The sequence below is a fragment of the Xenopus tropicalis genome, chromosome 7 (genome assembly GCF_000004195.4).
Source record: "Xenopus tropicalis strain Nigerian chromosome 7, UCB_Xtro_10.0, whole genome shotgun sequence".
In the NCBI taxonomy this organism is placed as follows: Eukaryota; Metazoa; Chordata; class Amphibia; order Anura; family Pipidae; genus Xenopus; species Xenopus tropicalis.
The window spans coordinates 93,007,132-93,027,376 of record NC_030683.2 but is presented as its reverse complement, the minus strand read 5'-3'; the positions used below and the strand labels follow the sequence as shown (position 1 = coordinate 93,027,376).

Below are 20,245 nucleotides of genomic sequence, written 5' to 3'. Positions count from 1 at the left end.
TGTTACCTAAGTGCACCGCATCTGTCCTTATGACTATATCATTACTCCTTCGTAATATCATTATTTTTTTACTTTTAGAACTCCCAGTCAGTGACTATAACATTGAGGGTTATAGCTGACTCAAAAAAATGCACCAAAAGGAATATTCAAATTCTTCTAGACAAGTTTCAATGCATTATCAGAAATTATCATTATTATAGGTTACCAAGGATTTTTTTTTTTGCATTGGCCATATATCTAACACTAGACCTGATTCATTATGGGGGAGAAACAATATTCTAATTACATTACCAGAATTTTCATGGGATATATTTTTTTTAGAAAAAACAGCTAAAAAAAAAGCAAAAATTATTTAAATGTACTGTTTAGTGCCAACTAAAACATCAAACTAATTAAAGACTATTCACTGGAAAGACCTGAGTGTAAAGACATATACATATTTATATATATTTTAAAGCCATCTCCACATTTAGCAAACTAGTGCAGATAGAAGTGAACTGGGGAAACCCTTATAAATATACCAATGCAATACTGTCCCCATGGTTGGATGGCTTGGGAGGGATCACTCACAGACATTTATGATTATGGGAATCCAGTAATCCAGTAAGTGACTAAAGGTGGCCATACACGAGGCGATTTCGCTCGTTGTGCGATGAACGATTATATCGACAAACGATCGTATGGCGATCGAGTTCCCATACGATATGCCATCCACGGGCAACGATAATTCGGGAAAGATTTTGTCGCATCATTATCGTAAAATACCTACGATCGTACATCTACGTACGATCGATGTCGTTGCTGGCAATCGTGACATGCGCAGAGAATAATCGTTGAAAGACAAATGTCTGACACTCACACCAACTGGCAGATTTTATCGTTAAACGACCAAAATTTTTAAACCTGGCCGATCGATTTTGGGGACGATAATGTCGGCTCGTTTAGTGGGCCGACGATCGTTCGTACACCACCAACTATACGATAACTTAACGATAGCATCGGATCGTTCGGGAATCGGTCGTTTGTAAGTAAAAAATCGGTCCGTGTATGGCCACCTTAACAAAGGACAACAGAACCACAGAGATTTAAGGCATATATTTTAGTGACAATGGAGCCATGATAAAAATCTGGGGAGCAAGTACAACTGTACTTATCAGAGATTTTAATTCTTACCCCAAGCTGCTAAATGTTCATTATGGTTATTTAAAGACTTACCTGAATACAGATATACAGTGGTACCTGAAACAAGAAAAAATATACATGAGAAATGGCAGAATAATTAATCTCCTATTAAACTGTAATGGCCCAACTTAAAGTCACCTGACAAATTAAAGGGATGTCTTTCTGAGAATAACAGTAGCAGTTCTTAGAGGGACCAGTGTTTCTGGAGTAGTTGGTTTGAGTCACACTATATTAGCTGAAGGATTTAAGCTATATTGCATTATGGATGGCAAGTTTCTCAATTCAGTAAACTCAGGCCCAAGATTACAGGAAGGCTATGGATACCACTGAGAAGCAAACAGGCAAAGCTTACTATGTGTCAAGGTGCAGCATTGGCTGGACAAATGAACGCAAAACATTTTTCACAGACAAACAGCATTCATACATATACAGTATGCACTGAGTTGCCCTATCTAGTGGCTTCAGCTGCCAAGGCATTAGGTGAGCAAGAACTCTTGCAAATGTAAAAACATACTGCCTTAGCACATTTTACGTTACTATCTACTACCAATATTACATTTAAAATATTACTGCCATGTTAGACAATAACCACTACAGTGTCTATTGATGGTCAACCATAAATACAGTGAGGAATCACGTTGTAGGTGCATTCCCCCTATGAGAGACAGCATTTAAAAAAAAAAATTCAGGAAATCACATTGTATGATTTTTAAAGAATGTATTTGTATTGCACTGCTGCACATAAGTATTTGAACACCTGAGATAATCAGTGTTAATATTTGTCGCCCCCACATCGAAAGAATTGTCGTAAGAAATGTTGTGAGAGTCAAAAGAGTCGTCTCCCATCAAAAGTATAGTCACACGTCAAAAAGAATTGTCTCTCCTCAAAAGAATTGTCTTGCGCCAAAAAGAATTGTCTCTCTCGTCAAAAGAATTGTCTCTCTGGTCAAAAGATTTTTTGTGCTTCAAACGTATTGTCGCGCGCAACAAAAATTGTTTGTTTGTTTTTTTGATGCTTTGCATTTTCGCGAAGCGAAACGGGACAGATTCACACATCACTAACAAACAGTTTAGCAATTGCTTCATTTATACCTATGCTTTTATAAATGAGAATAAAGGTACTGATGTTCTGACTTGTGTATGTGTCTCTGGACAGAGAGCTAACAATTTGTAAATAGCAGCATCATTTTCTGTAGCAAATAACATGTTATTATAGCCTTTCTGGTGTTCTTTTCAAAAATCGCTATGGGGCTAGATTAAAGACAGTAAAGACACTGGACTATAATTACACTATGGAAACAGGCCTTTAAAAATAAACATCCAGTATCAAAGCCATTCTATGTTAGAACACAGTATAGCAGACATGAGTGCTGGGCTTGCAGTGGGAATGATCTTGTGTGGCATCCAGCCCATTAAAAGGTTTAGGGACATGTTTATTTAGTCTGACGTTTTTATAAAATACTTTGGTTGCCCTACATTTTTGGTTTCATATTTCCCATCAAACCATATCCATAAAATGCATAATAATGTACATATGGCAAACATCACCAACCCCCCCCATCCCCCATATCCTTTGCGGATTTCCCACATTTCAAGCTGACTGTATCCCCTGAAAACATTCAAAATAAATGCACCTAACATTAACTTTCATTAAAAGGAATATGGAGTGCTTTAGAGGCACACCTTTAAATGGCTGTGTGATCCTAAACAGTCCCATCAAAAGTCTTCAAATAATACTGTAGGTTTTTGTTCATTATATGTTTAATCTTCTAATAGAGTTTAAGGTAAATCAAATACATGCCAATGCTTGATTATTATAATTGCAAGCTATCATTTGCGTAATAAAAGGGAAACAAATCCTTTGATCCAGAGGCAATTAAGAGAGTATGAATCCTTGAGCATTGCATGACTAGGCCTAATTTGCCATATACTGATTTCTGCGACACAGAGGATGGGCATCATTCAAAAGAAGTCTTTTATATACAACAATATAATAAACACCTTCTTCAAAGTCAATACACCCTGTTATCTGGAGGGTGAAACGCTCTTTTGTATGAGCCCCAAGTCTACTAAAATCATTTAAACATTAAATAACCCCAAAAGGACTGTTTTGCCTCCAGTAAGGATTAATTATATCTTAGTTGGGATCAAATACAATGTACTGTTTTATAATTACAGTGAAAAAAAGGAAATATGTTTAACATTTTGAATATTTGATTAAAATGGAATCTATGGGAGACAGCTTCCTGTAATTCAGATTTTTTTTTTTAGCATGAAATCATTATTATGTTTTCACACTGATGGGTAACCTTATTTGTACTCTTGTGTCTTATGTGTGTCTGACAACAACATTGGTAAGTTTACTAGTTTTATGAACATAGATATTGAATAAAAGTGCTCGCAGTGAATATTTTTGTGTGGGGTGCCCCTCTATGTTTCCATAAGAAAACTGAACCTCACAATGACTTAAATTTGTTAAATGCCAACATCAATCACATCCATAAAGCAGCTGCTCTGAACCCTAATAATGTGGAAATGTGAGCTAAAGGAAATAAGGTTTTTCCTATAAAGGATTGATGCTGGTGAGAAAATTGATGGAGCTATAAATCACCGGCAAAGCAGGAATTTTTATATTCTGCCTGAAAGTCAGAAACAGTCCAGAGGGAAACAGTTCAACCCTGTATTTTCAATTTCACCTTGAGGTAAGAGTATGATTAGCTCCAACATTTTAACTGTAGATGCCTGTAGATGCCTGTAGATACAGTATAAGTCCTGACCGATTTATTTGGGTGGTCTTGTCTAGAAGGCAGCTACACAAAGTACAGGCAGATTGCAGCTAGTTTTGTGGTGCACTGATGTAAGGAAAAGATAGTAGGGTTTCACATGTCATCACTAACAATGAAAAGTTTCAGAGCTTTCAGACTTCTTTTATTCTGTGCCAGTTTTTTCTGTCAGACTACACTTCATACAGAAGGACAGAAGCCTGGCCCACTACTATCAGTTCCCTACATGCTTTTTCCCAGGCAAACCCACGGGAAGCAAGGATTAAAGGAGAACCTCAACATCTTCCTTATTCAGTACACATTTCATGACCATTACAGACTGGTAGCAGTGTGCATCAGTTTCAGCTATTCTTACTGCAGTGGTTTTTCCTGACAATACAACAGGGATTTATTTTTTAAAAAATTGTGACATTATCCTTGAGTACGGAAGCTTGTTGATTCTTGATGTATACAAGTCCAAGGAGTACATTAATACAGACTAGTGTCCCTGATATATGTACAGGTATGATATCCATTATCCAAAAACCCATTTCCAGAAAGCTCCGAATTACAGGAAGGCAATCTCCCATAGACTCAATTTTAATTCCCACCTTTAAAAATGATCTGGACTCTAAATAAGATATAATTAATCCTAATTGGGGGCAAAACAATCCTATTGGTTATTTAATGTTTCAATAATTCTTTAGTAGACACAAGGGCCGATTCACTAATGTACGAATATGAATTACGAAATCCAATAATTTCCGATGATCGAAAAAGGTTTGAATACGAAAATTTCGTACTTATGATCCAAAAGTTCCAAAATTTTCGTATTGAAATGATCGTTTACGTATGGTGATCCGATAGTCACAAAATGTTTGTAACCCAATAATCGTAAACGGCGCGAAACCCTGTCTGACTTTGACACTTCAATGCATGATGTGGGAAGCTTTCCAAAGGACTCAATGGCACTCTGCAGCTCCAACCTGCCCAAAAGAAAGTCACGATACTGAAGCTTGAATGAATTTCAAAACTTTCGTAGTCATTGCAACAAATACGATTTTGACGCACAAATTGTTGCACATTTTGTTGCAAAGTACGAAAAAGTTGCCGAAATGAACGAAAATGTAGCGGAAAATACACACAGTTCTGTAATCATTTCTGAAGGGACATATTTATGTATTGTTGATAACCATATATTGGTGTTTCTCTTGAAAGGCCTAATGTAAGTTACAGGGGGTGCAAAGTCATTTTCAGTGATTTTTCTGAGGTGGGTTGGTTCTCTCTGCTTTCCTCTAATTGGTCTCTTTTTTACATATATGCACAGATGTCTCAAACATCAGATTTCTCAAACAGGATGTTCAGTATAGTTCATCTGTCACAGGATGCTGCTTAACCAGAAATGCCAAGGAGAAGTTTTCCTAACATGCTTTTAAGACATTCTTTGTTAAGTTCTCTCAATACAAATGTGTTACACCAATAATGTGCTGAAAAAGGCACCCTCGGCTTATATTCGAATATATACGGAAGTATACGCTCGCGCGCAGACCCTTTCCCGGCCCCCCGTTGCCGTACGTTTGCACCCCCCGTGGACGTTTGTGCTTCACTCAGGAGGAAGCGCGTACAACACCCCCCGTCCCGCATCACCCCCCGCCCATTTGTGTGCTTCGCTCAGGAGGACGCGCGACTACCCCTCCCCCCCCCGTGTGCCGCCCCAGCAAACAAACTCTACGAGCATCCTGTCCCCCCCCCCGTGCGCCGCCCAACAAGCACACACACATGGCGCGCACACACATGCCCGCGCCGAGTGTGTGTGCTTGTTGGGCGGCGGATTTGTTTGCTGGTGCGGCGCACGGGTGGGGGTAGTCGCGCATCGCTACTATAGGGATGGACAGGATGCACGGCAAGTTTGTGTGGTGGCGGGCGCACGTGGGGGTGCGTGCGCCGTGACCATGGGATGGACAGGATGCACGGGGACAGAATGCAGAACTTATTGTCATCAGCGCCGGTAGGACTAAAGCTGGCCATACACACACCGAAACTATATTCGATATTCGGTGCGTGTATGGCATGTCGGCAAGTCGACCCATATCGCAGGAAGCTGCTGATATCGGACGACTCGCCGATCGGCCAGGTTAGAAAATTTTGATCGGGCGCCATAGAAGGCGCCTGACCAAAATCTGCCGTCAGGGCTGAATCGGCAGAAGGAGGTAGAAATCCTATTGTTTCTACCTCCTTATCTGCTGTTTCAGCCCTGACGGTGTGTGGCGGATCTGACGATGTTTCGTGCGACCGATGGTCGCACGAAACATCGTCAGATCGCCACGTGTATGGCCAGCTTAAGGCAGCAACATACAATATATCGCCCAATCTGCAGTTAACTTCGTTATAGTTTTCATGCACTTTGTCAGTGGTTCACCATCATGGCCTCTTCCAGGTATAATATATATATATATTGCAACTTTGGTGTGAGTGTGAAAGCCACAAGGCTTGGATATAGGATACTGGAGATGGCTCAAAATTTATAAGAATAGAATGAAATTATTGTATTTGATGCGCCGGTTGGACAAGGATGCATGGTGATATTGCTGCCTATACTGTCTCCTATGCAGTTCTGCAATGCAGTTCCAATTGGGCATAGGTATTACAGTTCATGTTGTGGTGCTAACAGCTGCATGTATTATCATAACATATCTCTTAGGTCTGAATGTAAACTTAAATGAGATATTAACCTGTCCAACCTTGCATATGGTTATCTTATGTTGGATGCGCCTCATTTTTCAGCCCATACCTTGTGTCCTTTTATTAAATAATTTGATTGTTGAAACTTAGCAGTAGCGGCTGCATTTCCCACCCTAGGCTTATACTTGAGTCGATAAGTTTTTCCAGTTTTTTAGGTAAAATTAGGTACCTCGGCTTATACTTGGATCGGCTTATACTCGAGTATATACGGTAAATTAGTTTCAGAATTATGTGACGGCATTCAATGTATATAACTCATTGTGAAATAAATCTAAGTATTATTAATTAGATGACAGGTTGTATCCATGAGGATAATTCCAGTTCTAATTTACAGCATGTTAGTTTATGCATCAGACAAAACAGAAGGCAATGCAATATACATGGTTCATTTAGAAAAACTTCCATTTCCAATTCTTTTATATACTTTATGGAGCACAGTCCCCCTAATATTATGACTAAAACAGGTAAATCGAAAACAGAACTCACATGATCCCTGAATTCATTGAATATTTCCTAGGATGACAAGTGGGTGAAAGGAATTTTTGAGCTTTATTGCGAAACCAAAGGCTGAGCAGAAAATAGAGTTTATTAACACGCAACCTTTAGCTTTCAGCTACCATCTGTTCCCAATTTAAATTATTTATCACACGGTGTTATGAATCTGTAGATGGATGTGGGTTTCTAGCAGTAGGTGTTTAGCAGACATTAGAGCGTGGGCTTTGGTTCATTAATAGGGTACTAAAGGTTAATAAAGTTTTAAAGAGACACGATTATCAAAATATGTGAAATGCTGAGTAAATACTGTAATATCAATAACATTTCATTTATTTTTCATGTCTTGTCAGCACCTAGTTATGTCACATTTGCTGAACTCCTGAGTATTCATTATCCTGTTCCTTTCTTTCTAAATTCTACATACATACCCTTGAGGCACTTTAAAATAAAAACACCAAAATCATATTATTTGTCATTGAGAAGCTTAATTTCTTTACTTTCTTCCTGTCAAAAGCACAAAGAAAAGAATACTTCATCTCCCACTACATATTTGCCAATGGCTTTGTAACATAGAATTTCGATAAGAAAGAGGCAGGTGCAAACTGATGCAGAGTTCAGAAATACATTTGTATCCGCCCTCTCTCAGCCAGGCAATGAGAGAAGAAAACTAACTAACCAAATCCTATTCTAAAAATGGAATTCACTCTGCCCCACCTCATGGCATCTTTACCTTTGACTCCATACATTCCTGGATGTCTTCTCCATTCTTTACAGTGCTAACGCCTTCTCAGACCACCTACTTCTCCTGCGGTCTACCCCTACCTTATACCTGTTGCCCAGTATTTTTAACTCTGGAGTTCCATCCCTAAATTCCTCCATGGGAACCATACCTCAGCATCTTTAAAGCTTAATGTAAAGCCCAAGTCCAGCCTTGGAGCACTAAAACAGTATCATACTGGCATTTGCCAGTTTCCCAATTCTGTTCTTAAAGTACAAAATAGTATACATACAAAGGCTTTGTTTACCTTTTTTTACAGTGAATATCATTAAAATGGTGGATATGCTTAGTTTGAAATTTCTAGCAAATAGTCATATATTATTTTTTGTATTAACAGTTATCCAGTAGTTCTGGCCACAAGCTATTTTTTCCCATTAGCTTAAAATAATACAGTACAAAAAATAAAGCTGCCTATACACAGAATGATCTGGGTGATTGGTGAGATTGCCAGATGAGTGGATCTTATGTAGAGGGCTAAATAAGGTCACTTCAACCTAGTGGAAATTTTAATTCTATCACTAATCTGATATTAGTTGGGCAGTCCAACATTTTGTTCCATACATGGGACAATAAGGTTTCAGCATGGACTATAGTGGCCAAGTCAGTAGCCAGTATCACATGGGTATGAAATGTTTTTTGTAAATAAAATGAGTCTGAGGTTTCAAATGGAATTGCTTACAAACAAAGCATCTTCCAAATGTGGCAGTCACTCCTCCTCTACTGAGTGATATGTCTGCAACCAAGCAGCTGCTCATAAACTGAAGAACTAGACTCCTCTGTAAAACAAAAACATAATTTACCCACATATTTACCCACATATTTTGTAATATTCACAATTTTCATCCCCATGTTTCTCCACACACCCTTTTCCTTAAACTGAGCATTTATGAATATGATTGTATTATTATATTTAGCTGTGCTTCCTCTAACATTTAATTCAAGCCTCCACTCAAACTGCAAATGTCAGAATTTTGGAAATGAGTCTGTTACATTCATCTATGCTCATTTTATGACTTCTCTTATCCTCAGTGACAGTCACTCGCCCACTCTTATCCTTTGTTTCCAGTGTAGTCAGATATTCTGCATTTTGCCAAGTTCTGACCACAGGAACAATAAAAGACAAGAACTGTCCTTATTCTGCTTTCATAAAGAACTAAAATGCCAATAATTACCATATTTAACTGTAGTGCAATGCTGGGAGATGTATTTTACCAAACGCTGGAAGGCCACCGCTTAGACTTCTCTTCTCTATATTTAAATATCTGCTAAATATTGCACAATGTATATTTAATATGCACTTATAGAAGAGTTTCAAGGCAAGGCTGGATGCCCAGGCCACCTGTCCCTTCCTAGAACTGGCCCTTATTATTTCAGCTATACACAATGACCACTACAGAAGGATCACAAATATTGACAGGACCAGGACTGGTATGCAAGTAGACTGAGATGGCAATTAGACTGGAATTGGTAGTATGAATAAAACATTATTATAGTTGTCTGTATGTTCCTTTAGGCTTTCTGCCTATAAGCAATGTAGGGACCCATAGGGTTAATATGCCCCTTTGGTTTTAAACCATACCATTTCATTCTTTTTCCTGTTACTAGGCGGAGGCCCATGTATCTATTGTGCCATTAGCATTTGTGCCTTTGTGCCTTATTGTTTTATAGGTAGACCCTTTGCACTCTAATATAGTGTTGGGTAAAGGGGTGGGTCTTTCTCTTTGGCTGCATCTGTTGACCCAGGTGGAAGTTCCACTGAGCGTGGGATCAACAGGGCCCCGGTAAAGCTATCTACCCTAGAGGCTACGTCTAGCTCTAGTGAAGTCAGGGAATAGGGACCCTGTGAATGAGAATTAGTAAGTATTAGGATAATATCTATAGAAACACTTTCTAGGAAAGTGAGATAGTGAGTTTGGTTAGAAAGAGCAGTTTCTGGCTCCAACCAGGAGAGATTAGCTGGAAGTATTCCTCCCTACAGGCACTGTTGCCTTAGAGTAGGACCACAGTTAAGACAAGGTATGAGGTCAGTTTCTATCCCTGATCCATAGTTGGCTGTGAGGGATTCTTGACTGCTAAGGGACACCCTGAGGATAAAAATACTTGGCCAGGCTACCCCCCATAGGGAGGCTGTGCTGGTTGGTGGTCCTTACCTTCTCCACCCTCAGCTGAGGTGGGGTAAACCAGTGGACACCATATTTTTCTACCTTCTGTGCAATTATCTCATACCTCCTCTGTGTGAGTATTGCTATAACCCTGTGGATCATTTGTTGTGGAGAATAAATAAGTTAAGTTCTGATTTATAACAAAGAACCTTCTGGCACCCATTCTTTCTTTGCACACAGCTCATGTGAGTTGTAGTTGCACTACACCCCAAGGATATTTCCACATAGTGAAAGCCCATCTGGTGTGTAGAGTCCTATGTACCCCATGCTCTAAAGCCAATCTAGCTGGTGCTGCCTGTTTTCACAGCCAAATAGGGGTTACAGCAGCTTTTAAGTTTTTGTAAAAGACTTGTGATACAAATAAGAACCCTTATCTGGAAAAGCCAAGGTCCCAAGCTTTAGAATTAATAGATTCCATACCTGTATTTTACACGATAATGGTAGAGTGCCAGCTCTACTAAAAGCAGATGAATTCATGCTACTCCCTAGGGCGCACATGGATCTCTCTTTTAATTAACTTGGGTCTGTTAGAAGTTAGAAGTCACTTGTGAAGTGCACAGCCAGGCATATTCATATATTGTATGAACTAGGTCATAAATCAGTTCAGGAAAATTGGTTGTGCCAACAAATATATCATTTTCACTAAGAATTAGTTAATTCATTAGTAAACCTGCAAGCTATAAAAATTCTGTTGAGATTATCATAAGCAATAAAGCACGTTGTTTTAGGACTGACTGTAATAATAATAAGATTAATAATAATAATAAGATTAAATCACAGATTATCATGTTTACATAACATACACAGCGTGGACACAAACATTTTATGCAGCTCAAACACTGCGTCTATACATCATTGTAACTGCCCAACAAGCTGAAATATTACAGTAACTGAAATAAGAAGATAATCAGAAAAATATTAACTCCGACCTTGCCAAAACTCAGAACGGGAACAAAATATCAGGAACTTTATTCTTATTTTACTCTAATACATTCAGTTCTAATATTCTTTTCCATGCAAAGCTTCTATACTGGTATAGAAAGAAAATTTCAATCTTTACTTCTAAAAATTGCCCTTTTGATAATCAGTGGTTTACCCCCAGGTGCATCTGCTTGAGTTTGCATGTATGTGTGTAAGAGAGTGAGTACCAACATCTTTAGTGATCATGAACAAATTGTGTTTTTGGCTTTGCTAAATATGCAGTCCAGGGAAAATTGTAGGTCTGGCAAAAGTCACGCTTTCTTATTTTTCTCCATCTGGAAAAATTACTGCACATGCCCATGATGCCTGACCCCTGAAAGTGGTATCTCCCAGCAGGTTGTGCTGCACATTCACATCTTCCATCGCTAGGGTTGCTGCCTGTGCATTTTTGACTCAAACAGTACGGTTTTCCTTAGGCCTGTTCAGGTCTCAACTGTTTGTTCAGTTTTCAGCCTTGTGAAACCCAAACAATAATCTGGCTAATAAATGAAAAACCTATATATTAAGATTCTCACCGTGATTTTTTTCGATCAACATGGCTTAGTTATCATCGAGGACAGTTAATTTCTGTGGAATTGTTTTTCTTAATTAAAATTGCTGATTTCAGAGCTTTTTGGATAACTGGTTTCTGTATAATAGATCTCATACTTTTAATTAAAGGATTTGATTTACTTATCAGGCAAAATAAAGATATTAGGTTTTGCATAGGACGTCCCAGTTTTTTAAACAGTTGTCCAGTTCAAAACTTTCTGTCTGGTTAAAAACACTAAGAAAACCGGGCATCTAAGTGATGCAATAACTCCGCCCCAGTGTCAAAACCCCACCCAACATTTGCCTGCCCCTGATGTCATCATGCCCACCTCCAACAATGCTGCCCCATCCCCAATGCCATCTGCCCCACACCCTTGGTTCAGGTTTAGCCACTGGCAAAGGTAGCAACCCTTCACAGTGATAGTGAGTATTCTACACCTCCATTATTTATCATGTGCTTCAATGCAAGATACAGATTTATAGGGATGGGGCTTTGCTTAGAGTGCTTTCATCCCCAACAAGCATCAAGTTTGCTTAGCAGGTAAGAAACTTCAAATCAGATCATACAGCAAGACATGTTTAGGTTAAATGCAGATATAAATGTTATATGGTAGGTTGATGATGCCAGCTTTGAATAATTATAGGCTACCTCCTCAGCAGGGTAACAGCTGCCTACTTTCTGCATTACACCACAATGAAGCGCTTAGTAAGTAAACATAATATTTATGTTTCTTCCCTAGGCTAAGCACCTTTACAATTTAGCACCTATATGAAAAAGGCAAAACACTAATCTGACAAATGACTAGAATATATGTCATGTCAGCATAAACAAGACTTCACTAGCCTTGAAAAAGTATTGGCTACAAAAAAGGGATAGGTTAGTGCTTTCCCAAAAAGACACTGAATGTACTATGAATTTTTAAAGGGACAGTAAACACCTAAAAAAGTATTTTGTTAAAATTCCCAAAGTATTATTGTTTTAATTAAAAAATCCATATTTTCCTATTGTGTTTGCCATTATAAAGAATGAATTTGAAAGTTGTGCTATTTACACTGAACTTAGCCAACCTTTAAATAGAGCAGTATGGTCAGAGCCCCCATCTACCTTTGAACAATCAAACCCCTCCCTTCTCTAAACAGTAGCCTTTGGGCAGCTCATTATCAGGGGCTTCTCAGTGGACTGGTAATTAGTTTTATCAGCTCCTTTGAAGTTCTGTGGGCTCAGGGTGTGATGGGAAGCACTACTGGCTTTATATTTGTGTTTAGTGCCAGAAATAAAAGAATCCACAGATATTTCTTAAATAAAACAATAGGCAAAAAGTATGCTCAGCACAAGCCTTATAGACTGAGACTGGAAAAGGGGTGTACAGTGTCTTATTTCTTGCTATTTGGGATAGTGCTAACATTTTAATAAAGTTTAATATCGTTTTTGTTTTTATGTGGAGCACAATACCTAGAAAGCTAGAAAGTTTAGAGTCAGTATAGATTATAGTTATATATAACAGATTGTGACAAAGCTTCCAGAATCAGCCCATGGGGAAATGTTATCACTTTCTATCGGATTTCTAAAAGAGTATTTAGTAATGGGTGAAAGTGAAACTTCACTTATTAATAAATATACTACAAATAATTCCACAGAAACAAATAGAGAATGATGGACTGTTACACTTATAAATACCGTATACCCCTTCTTAACAAGATCTGGTACTAAGAACCAAACTAAGAATCTACTGGACAGAATTAGTAATGTTGTTCAGCTGCAAACTGTATGGTCAACACCCCAGACACAAATATTTGGACAACCTGAAGTTGAAGCTTAGTGTAGTATTAGCAGCAAACAAATTTATTTACAGGGAAATTATAGTCAAGGCAACAGTAGACCCCTGATGGTTATATTGGTGTAAATTATTTAGTATACATTAGTATATTTTCCCTTCAACATTGTTACACCAGATAGATGGAAGTCATTTCTTTGTGTACAGTAAATATATTAGTTTCAAAAAGAAAAGATGTCCCCATCGCAAACAAAGTCACATTACAGCTCTCTTATTCTGCCTGCATCTGGAAGTCATTTTGTAAAACCCCCCATAAATCTAACCTGTTAGGCTCAGTCTGCAATATGCTCTGACCCGGGATTGCTCAATCTAATGTTGAGTAAAACGGGTAAATAACCAAATCTATATGAACGGTGTACACAAAATAATGCTTAATTATGTACTGGTAAATCACATACAGGTATGGAATCTGTTATCCAGAATGGGGGTTTTCCAGATAATGATATAATTTATATCTCTATACCTAAAGTCTACTAAAAAATTATATAAACATTAAGTAAACCCAATAGAATTGGTTTGCCTCCAACAAGGATTAATTATATGTTAGTTGGGATCAAGTACAAGCTACTGTTTTATGTGCTTCTCCATCTCAGTTATATTTTGCACCCCCCTGGTGGCAGCCCTGATTACTAGTAATAGGTCTCATTCTGCATGTCCTTGGGTGTGGTCTTTAATTGTGTATCCTTGTCATGGTTTTGTTCTTACCATGGTTCTGTTTCTAGGTCTTCTAGATTGCAGCTGTAGCTCCTTGTTCTGGAACAACTTCTATTAGTTGCTGGCTTGTGGTCTGTACCTATCCTCTCCCAGCCTTCCATTTTTTTTTTTTTGCTTCTCTTGTGGTTTGGATTTCTGCATTTATCCTTGCCCATAAGGTTCTCTCTGGTCCATGAAACTCCAGTCTCTCCCTTAACTGGCCTTGTGGATGTTCTGGGAACCTTGAGCGCCCCCTACATTTCAAAGACCCAGAGAGAATATTTCTATTTTCTTCTATTTTCCGGGGGAGCGCTGGCAAGGGTCGGGCCTGGGCCGCCGGGGCCCACTAGGTTTTTTCCCTGTGTCCCAGAGGCCCAGACCCGACCCTTGCCAGCACTCCCCCAGCCGGCAGTTCCTCCCCTGGCGCGTTAAACTTATATGCACTCAGGGGAGGACATCGGCTTGGGGACCCTGCGGGGGTTAGGGTGGCTCAGTTGGGCCCCTGAGGGGGGTGAAAGGGAGACTCAGCGGTGGACTTGGTGGGCCCTGCAGGTCATGATGTAGTGTTCTCTATGTATGCACAAGTTAGAAACAGTAAACCAGCTTACTAGTGAGGGAATGTAATAAAAGTTGCAACATTTGCACCAGGTCTACTTACCTGTAGCAACAAGCAGCAGGTAGCAATTGCTCTTCATCTGTTTTTTCTGGTTCAGTGGTTAAGTGGTGTGCTGTATATTAGTTACTCCACTGATCTTGCCATTGAAGGCGCCCAAGAAAAATCTACGCTTAGGGCTGAATCGTCAGGTAGAGGTAGAATCCCTATTTTTTCTACCTCCATATCTGACGATTGAGCCCTGAACATCCGCGGAGGGAACAAACGATCTTTCCTGTGACCATATTTAGATATGGGAACGTTTGTAATTCTAAGGTGTATGGCCAGCTTTATTTGCAACAAGTAAATGGTATATTTTCTGGGGGGTTGTGAAGGGCCATTAGTTGGAGTACTTGGATGAAGGGGGAACAATTTAGCTATGAGTATCGTGTCTGGAGAAATCATACAATCCTGTAATGTTTAACAATAACTGCTATTGCAGTTTATGTTAGTTAATGCTTAATCAAAATGGGAGCTCTGTTTAAACTGATGCAGCTGTTTTTAGGAAGCAGGGGCTGGGGGATGAATTTATTTGCTCTGCCAAAGAATTGTAATGAATATCTCATGCACAATGACATTATTAAACAAAATGTATTGTTGCTATAATTAAATGTTAGTTCTTAGTGTCACTTTAAACTGAAGCAGGAGTCGTTTTTTTTTTTTTTTGCAAGTGTCATGAGGTCGATGGGGGGCTGTTGTGTGAGTAAAAAAATACCCTGAAGCTGCCACCCTTACTAATCTTCTAATAACATCCAAGTCCCCCTTGTTAAAAAATATAAAAACTGTGTATTAGCCATTGCAAGATTTGGGTCAGCAAATATATGTTCACCATAAACCTCATTCTAAGAGAGACTTAATGAACCCTAAGCAACACAATTTGAAGCAGGCCCCGTGCCCTCTATGCTTCGCTTCACCAAAACCTACCAATGTAGGGAGCCAGAGGCAGATCCCTTCCTTGGAAATGATCTTGCAGAACGCAGCACTCCTAGTGCAAGACACAGATCACTAGAATGTCTACCAGAAGCTCTCCCACTGATCCCTCCACAGGAAACTATGGAAGTAAGATGAAATCAGTGTGGCAGAAAATTTAATCCACTATTGGCCTGGGCTGACGGGGTCCAACAGGGGTCCAACAGAAAACAAGGAACCAACTCTATTATCCTTATCTACTATTGCTTGTTGTTTATTATTTTACTCTTTCTCCACTTTTAGCTTCTTCTGTTGTTCAATGTCCATTTTTCCATGTTCTGATTACACTGAAGGAGGGATGTGCCCTTGACCAGCTGTCCCTCAACCTCTTTAAAGGAACAGTTCAGTGTAAAAATGAAACTGTGTAAAATCAAACATAGTTAGCCAAAAATGAAATCAATAAAGGCTGGAGTGAGTGGATGTCTAACATAATAGCCAGAACACTACTTCCTCCTTTCAGCTTTATAATCTCTTAGTCAGTGACTTTAGGGGGGAGCACATAGGACCTAACTGTTCAGTTAGTTTGCTTTTGATCCTTAGCACACAGGTCAGATTCAAAAGCAAACAGTTATGTCCCATATGCACCCCCTTTCAATAACTGATTATGGCCTTTTAACTTTTAGAGAGCTGTAAAGGAGGAAGTTAAGTTCTGGCTATTATGTTAGACATCCATTTGCTCCACCCTTTATAGATGACATTTTTGTGTAACTAACTATATTGAAACCATTATTTATTTTGCACAGCCTATTTTTCATTTTAACACTGAACTATTCCTTTAAAATGTATACTCCTCCATGCTTATGATGTCGTGGCCCATAAACCTGACAGCCATTAGAGAGCAAGACAAGGGTTAATGCAGAGGACCTGATGGTACAAACCCTCTTTGTGATGGTGATCAACTACCTAATTGGTGGGCGAGAGCAGAACATTAAAGAGTGAGTCTGTAGCAGTTAATTGGTCAAAAATAGTGCTGCATGGAGTAGTGGAAAAAGTACAGTTCATCAATATACTATATTGCAATTTAAATATGACCAAATTTTATTTGACGGTTTGTGCAAGTTGTGCTGAAAGAAAATACACTTGAAAACAGACACAGTTTATAAAATTTACTCTTCAGAACAAATGCAACCTGATTTGCTTTTGGCATCCACAAACATTCTTGGAACAGTCTAAGCATGTCCAGTATAAAAATGTTTACATAATTTAATGGAATCTACAGGCACTTTCTGATGGGCAGTTTGCATGTGCATGATATAATATTTACACGAGAGTAACATTTCCGTGCACTGATGGGGATGAATTACCAAGAATTGAGTAAGAGCCTAAAGAGAACTTTCCTTTGCCTGGCAAAACAGTACAAGTAATAATATCCTTTTGTTGCGTTTTCATGATAAAAATCATAACGCTGCTTCTACCCCGAGCTCAACCAAGTGTGGAAAATACTTGTGTGCCCAGACTTTATATCTAAGGGGGTTTTAAATCATGTAATGATGCTTGATCTCCTCCTTATTGGCTGTAAATAAATAATAATTGTCTAAAAAGTTGTTAACTCTGTCCCGAGGAAGCCATCACAGACTGCAGGAATATTCTGGCTTTGCTGGAGCTATCTAGCTTTAAACACAAATCAGTTGTCTTTTGGGGGTGCAAATAAGTGTGACTACACTGAGCCACTGCAGTTAGTTATATAGCCCAGCAAAATAGCCACAGTATGGCAAAATGATAACAACAGGTAACACAACTAGAAACTCTGCAAAGACATTGGTGCCCCGGCCCCACCAGAACAACAGACACCCCCTGACGCAAATGCAGTTAGATCTGATTTAGAATGTATTTCTCAACCAGAACAAGCACAAATATTGTTTTTCTACATCAAATTCAAAGTATTGTAGTAACAGTCATTGTTAAACCCAAATAGATTTCTTTGTAGACCCAAGGAATGGCTGCAAAGAGCTGTTCCAAACAGGACATGCCTCTTTACAGTAACCAGGGCAATGCTTAATAGCAACGAAACATGTCTGTACCCCTCAGCCAGTGACACATTATTGTAGTATAAACTGAGAGTTCCTTTTTTATAAGTGAAATGTTTATTTTTCCAGCATCAAATCACTGCCGGGTTAGCTGCCAATAAAAGCAATGTCTGGAATAGAATTTTGTGAATAATATGTACTTGACATTTTTCTTGGTATTTTCTCTCACCTGGAGTTTTACATCCCTGTGTTTAAAAGAAGGTTTGTCCCCTGCATGATATTGACCTTGGCTCCTATGTACAACATGAAACACTCTAACCTGTATCTCTGTCCTATGCAGGTTCCACAAGGCAACAAACAATCTCACCAAGAATCCCCTTTAGACATGTTAGTGATGGCTAAAGGGGTAGCATGCTATTTAAATTATATATAAATTGATAAATTCAGCCTTACTCTGCAGGAGGATGATGTGACACACCAGGACCTTGAACCTCATCTCCATCTCTTCAGTTCTGTTTACAGCTGAGCAGGATGGAGACCCAAGTGGTATAACTGCCCCTTTGCTCTTGTTGGTACCTTACTCAGAGTTAATCTGACATCACCATTCAGTGACTTCGGTAGCTCTTGGCATTGACTTGTCCTTCTACCAAACAACTCCCGACCTGCCCTGCAGTCTCCTGGACTTTCTGCCTCGCTCTGTGGATTGCTTACAGCAGAGACCCAAGAACAACTGTGAACTCTTCCAGCCTCCTCCTCTCCCTCCTCCCTCCCTGTGTTGCTTCTGCTATGGAATTCATTTTGTTGAAGTCTGTACAAGTTCCAGCTGCAGGAGGCTGTCCTTGACACAGCTCCATCCCCATCAAGTTGTTTTTGATCTCTTTCTCTTCGCTAGCTTTCAGTGGTTTCACTTTACTTGTTTCATGGCTATAGAAAAAAACATGGAGCCTTTATTAACTTGAGAAATATTTACAGATCAAGCTGTAAAAGCAAAGTCCTCTGCTCTCCATCTCTTGGGAACTACTATTCCCAGGAACACATAATGACTAAAAGGGCATGTTATAGGATGCTGGGAGTTGTAGCCCAGAACTAATGAGTTGTAGCCCTGTAGTACTTACGGCAGTTCACACTGACCAAATATTTGCACATAGCACTAATTTCCTTTTCATACTAAAATTACGTTTTGCCCTGCTGTGTATGAAAAGTTGTTTGCATATTACAGATTGCAGTCTGGGTAACTATTTCAATCTGGATTATGCCATAGTCACTTAGGCAGTTGGATTTGGTTGGTACTGCCACAACAAACACATCTGAGAGATGGACATTGCATATTAAGTTGGCTGCTAGCTGAGATGCAGAGCAGAGTGCCAACAACAATATGGGGTGGGGGTAGGGGCTGGTTTATTGAGAGCCAGGCTTCAAAAAATATGCCAAAGTGTGGGTGGGAAAAGTATGCAAAATTCGTTTAAGGTGAGACAAAAAGTCAACCATGAGAAGGGAAAGCAAAGATTGTGTGTGTTTTAAAGGGGGTATCATACCCTCTTGTTTAACATGCAGTGAATAGGGCTTGTGCTGAACATACTTTTTACCTATTGTTTTTATAATGAAAAATCTATGGTTTTTGTTATTTCTTGCTCTAAACAGAGTAATTGAAGCTACTCCATATTGGTCCTTGTACGGAAGATAATTACATAATCAGTGCACAGATATACCCATGTATAATTGACTGCTAACAAAAGAATTCACAACAAAGGGTGGGAGGTAGGCAATGATCAACCTTACAAGGACCAAACATGGAGAAGATTCAATCTTTCTATTGTTTGGTCCAGGGGTAGTGTGACTAGTTCCTGTCCCTAGTTTATATAAGGGGACAGGGAGGCAGCACATAACTTTTTTCATCTCCATCTGATAGCAGGACTGGATATACTGGGGAGCCTGAGGCAGCAGGCCATAGTTCCACGCTGTAAGCCCTAAGGTAATTCAAAACTTAATGATGTCGAGGAAAGGGAACCCCTGAACAAAGTAAAGATGGTGGTACAGTTCTTGTCATTAACATAGTAAGTTAAAAAAAAGACACACGGCCATTCATTTTAACCTTTTGAGCCTATATAACCTGCCTAACTGCTAACTAACAAAGAGGAAGCCAAAAAACCCCATCTGAAGCCTCTCTAATTTGCCGCAGAGGGGGAAAGGTTCCTTCCTGACTCCAAGATGGCAATCGGTCCAGTTTCTGGATCCCTGTATTCCTGTATTTCCTCACTTGCTAAAAAGCCATCCAAACCATCTTGAAGCTATCTAATGTATCAGCCAGTACGACTGGTTCGGGGAGGAAATTCCACAACTTCACAATTCTCTCAGTAAAAAAATGTTTCCGAATATTCAGACAGAACCTCCTTTCTTCTAAACGGAATCGGTGCCCTTGTGTCCGTTGTAAGAACCGACTGGTAAATAATTATAAAATCCCTTTATGTATTTATACATAGTTATCATATCCCCCCT

General features: G+C 39.2%; 1 protein-coding gene across 1 annotated transcript in view; it reads right to left on the bottom strand.

Moving 5' to 3' along the window:
- Positions 1–18,373, bottom strand: part of mxra8 (matrix-remodelling associated 8) — a 32,584-nt gene extending 14,211 nt beyond the window's left edge. Inside the window, 2 exon segments of the mRNA NM_001122725.1 lie at positions 1,216–1,239; positions 18,203–18,373. Coding sequence (NP_001116197.1) covers positions 1,216–1,239; positions 18,203–18,251 — 73 coding nt within the window. The 5' untranslated portion in view covers positions 18,252–18,373.
- Between the last annotated feature and the right edge of the window lie 1,872 nt (positions 18,374–20,245).